Consider the following 2,325-nt stretch of genomic DNA (forward strand, 5'->3'; position numbering starts at 1 on the left):
CCCGCCTCTAGAGTTTTGTGATGAAGGTAAATTGCGGGATGTATTCTAGCAGGTCAGAGAACAAGAACTACCTGTACACTAGAATTTTACTAGTATATACTTGGGTCAAGTGGATGGAGGCTGAGTTTGGAGCTCAACCATAGTCAATAAGCTCAATTGTGCCTTGGTCGAGCCAAATGGATACTTTGGCCCTTTGATATGATGGGAGATATTGAGGTCTCGACTGTTTATTTGTGGTCTATGTTTGCGATCGTCGGGTGCTTCGAACATAAGACACTATTGCATGAAGTGAGAAAAAATAATACTTGAAATATAAGACTATATCATATCAAATGCGAGTGGGGCTCAACCTAACTTGTGGTTTGGTGTCGGCATGTGTGGGTTACTTTTAGCATAAATATTGTTTCAAATATTGGTTATATTCACATCACATTTTCTTAAAAATGCACCATATTTTAATTACATTAAATGCTAAAATTAGGATTAATTAGATCAAGTATAAAGATGAATAAATGATATATACCTACCAATCAAAAACTAATAAAATACCTCCATTATTCAATTTTTTTTCTTTTNTTCATAAATTGCCATATTTGTAATGTCAGAAAAAGGATGACATTTGTGTAACTAAAAATCAAGATTTTGACATGTGGTGTAATATCCACTTAATTATATATACTTTTATTTTTTTATTTCTATGATAGAAATGAAATTGTCCCCAAAGTAACTCAACCCTCTCACTGTCTGACTGTCATGCCCTCGAAATTGTAATAAATTTATGGTATTAAGTCTGACTGACGAGATATTTGGTCAAGACTTTTCTTTGTCGGCTAAGGTTAGCCAAACTTTGTCTAGCTTTCTATGAACATCATGTGCTGCCGCCGCCCGATAGTTTGGAGCCTTGTGCGTTACCTTTCCGCTTGAGTATATGTTAACTTGGTTTAAACCATAATTCATTGAATTAGATGGTCTAAATTATTAAATTAATTTAAAGGATAGGTCAAACCAAATTAATCCACAGGTGGACCCATCCAAATTAACGGTCACTAAGAATTTTCAAAATTACATTCTATATACACTCAATTAATAACAAACTTTTGACTAAGAGACAAACAAATATGGTAACTCAACGGATCAGTGCAGTTAAGTCAGCACCATCACATGCATCAACAAATCCAGTCTTTCTATTCTAAAATTCAAGTTTTAACATATAAAAATACGAATTACTAATTCATTCTATTAAAGATTCGCAAGACTATGAACACGGCACCAAAATCAAAATGTCGACAATGAAAATTAGAACTCAAACATAATAATGTCTTGATGCACAATTCTAGGACAAAAGGGGTCGGTCCAACAAATTACGTGACCAGATAAATTGGCATGGCTGAGGTTGAAATCCTATGGCGGTGTTCCATGTTAAGCTCCCTGAGGCTAAGGTAAGGAATCTCCACCTCATCTTTACTCAAACTCTCGGCGAGTGGACCCGAGGACGGTCGGTTTGTGGTGATCCGGTAAGGCGTGGAAGATCCACTTCTGCTCTCAGTAATGTACACAGGACCAGATATTGATCCTATGCGGTGGTGATTAATATTATTGCAACTGCCAGAGGCGGTGGTAGCTCCGCCGCTACGTGGAGCCCATTTGTTCCACTTGAAAAAGAGCAAGGCGTTCCTCCACCACCGCATTTTGCTCTTCTTGATCTTCTTTTTGGAATGTTCATCAGTTGATATTGGTTTTTGAAGCTTAAAGTGCAGCGTGTCTATGGATGTTAAGCTCTCCTTGTAATTCTTGGCTTCTTCCAAAACCTAGTCGAAGAAGACAGTGTTAAGGGGGGGAAAAAACACTAAAATCTTGTCTAGTTTCGACTAGTAGTACCTGAAAATGGTCTACTTGAGGGTCAAAGCCGTAGTCAGTAAAGTGTTGAGGTTCTGGTATCGGAAAAATGGGAGCTTTGTTTGACATTATATGATTCTCTTCTCTGCTTCTGAAGCTTTTTCTATGCTCTTGTTTTGCTTTATAATGACTGCTTTCAGTTGGTAGTGGGTGGCGGGGTATGTGAACGAAAGTTTGTGGGCTCGAGGTGGAGGGAATGCCCGTTGGGTTTTGTGAACCACTAGCAAATGCGCTTGCATCTTTTATTGGACAGCACATAATCGCTTGTATCATCAATAAATGTTTATACAAAACGATAAATATTTATAGATTCCAAGCGACTATGCCAATGGCGATGCACCCATGTTTACAGATGAATTTGGATGGTTAAATTGGACTAGTGTCACCATTGGAAGGAGCACGTGGAATTCATCTGTCATATTTGGCGGC

At 38.0% G+C, this 2,325-nt stretch overlaps 1 protein-coding gene across 1 annotated transcript; it reads right to left on the minus strand.

Annotated features, from left to right (window-relative positions):
* Positions 1 to 1,166: 1,166 nt before the first annotated feature.
* On the minus strand, positions 1,167 to 2,133 carry LOC111384075. Its single transcript, XM_023008297.1, has 2 exons — positions 1,879 to 2,133; positions 1,167 to 1,808 (listed from the first exon to the last, which is right to left on the minus strand). The coding sequence occupies exons 1-2, from the start codon at positions 1,963 to 1,965 to the stop codon at positions 1,362 to 1,364; spliced, it is 534 nt and encodes a 177-aa protein (XP_022864065.1). The 5' UTR covers positions 1,966 to 2,133; the 3' UTR covers positions 1,167 to 1,361.
* Positions 2,134 to 2,325: the final 192 nt, after the last annotated feature.

Source organism: Olea europaea, unplaced genomic scaffold (assembly GCF_002742605.1).
Source record: "Olea europaea var. sylvestris unplaced genomic scaffold, O_europaea_v1 scaffold2835, whole genome shotgun sequence".
NCBI lineage: Eukaryota > Viridiplantae > Streptophyta > Magnoliopsida > Lamiales > Oleaceae > Olea > Olea europaea.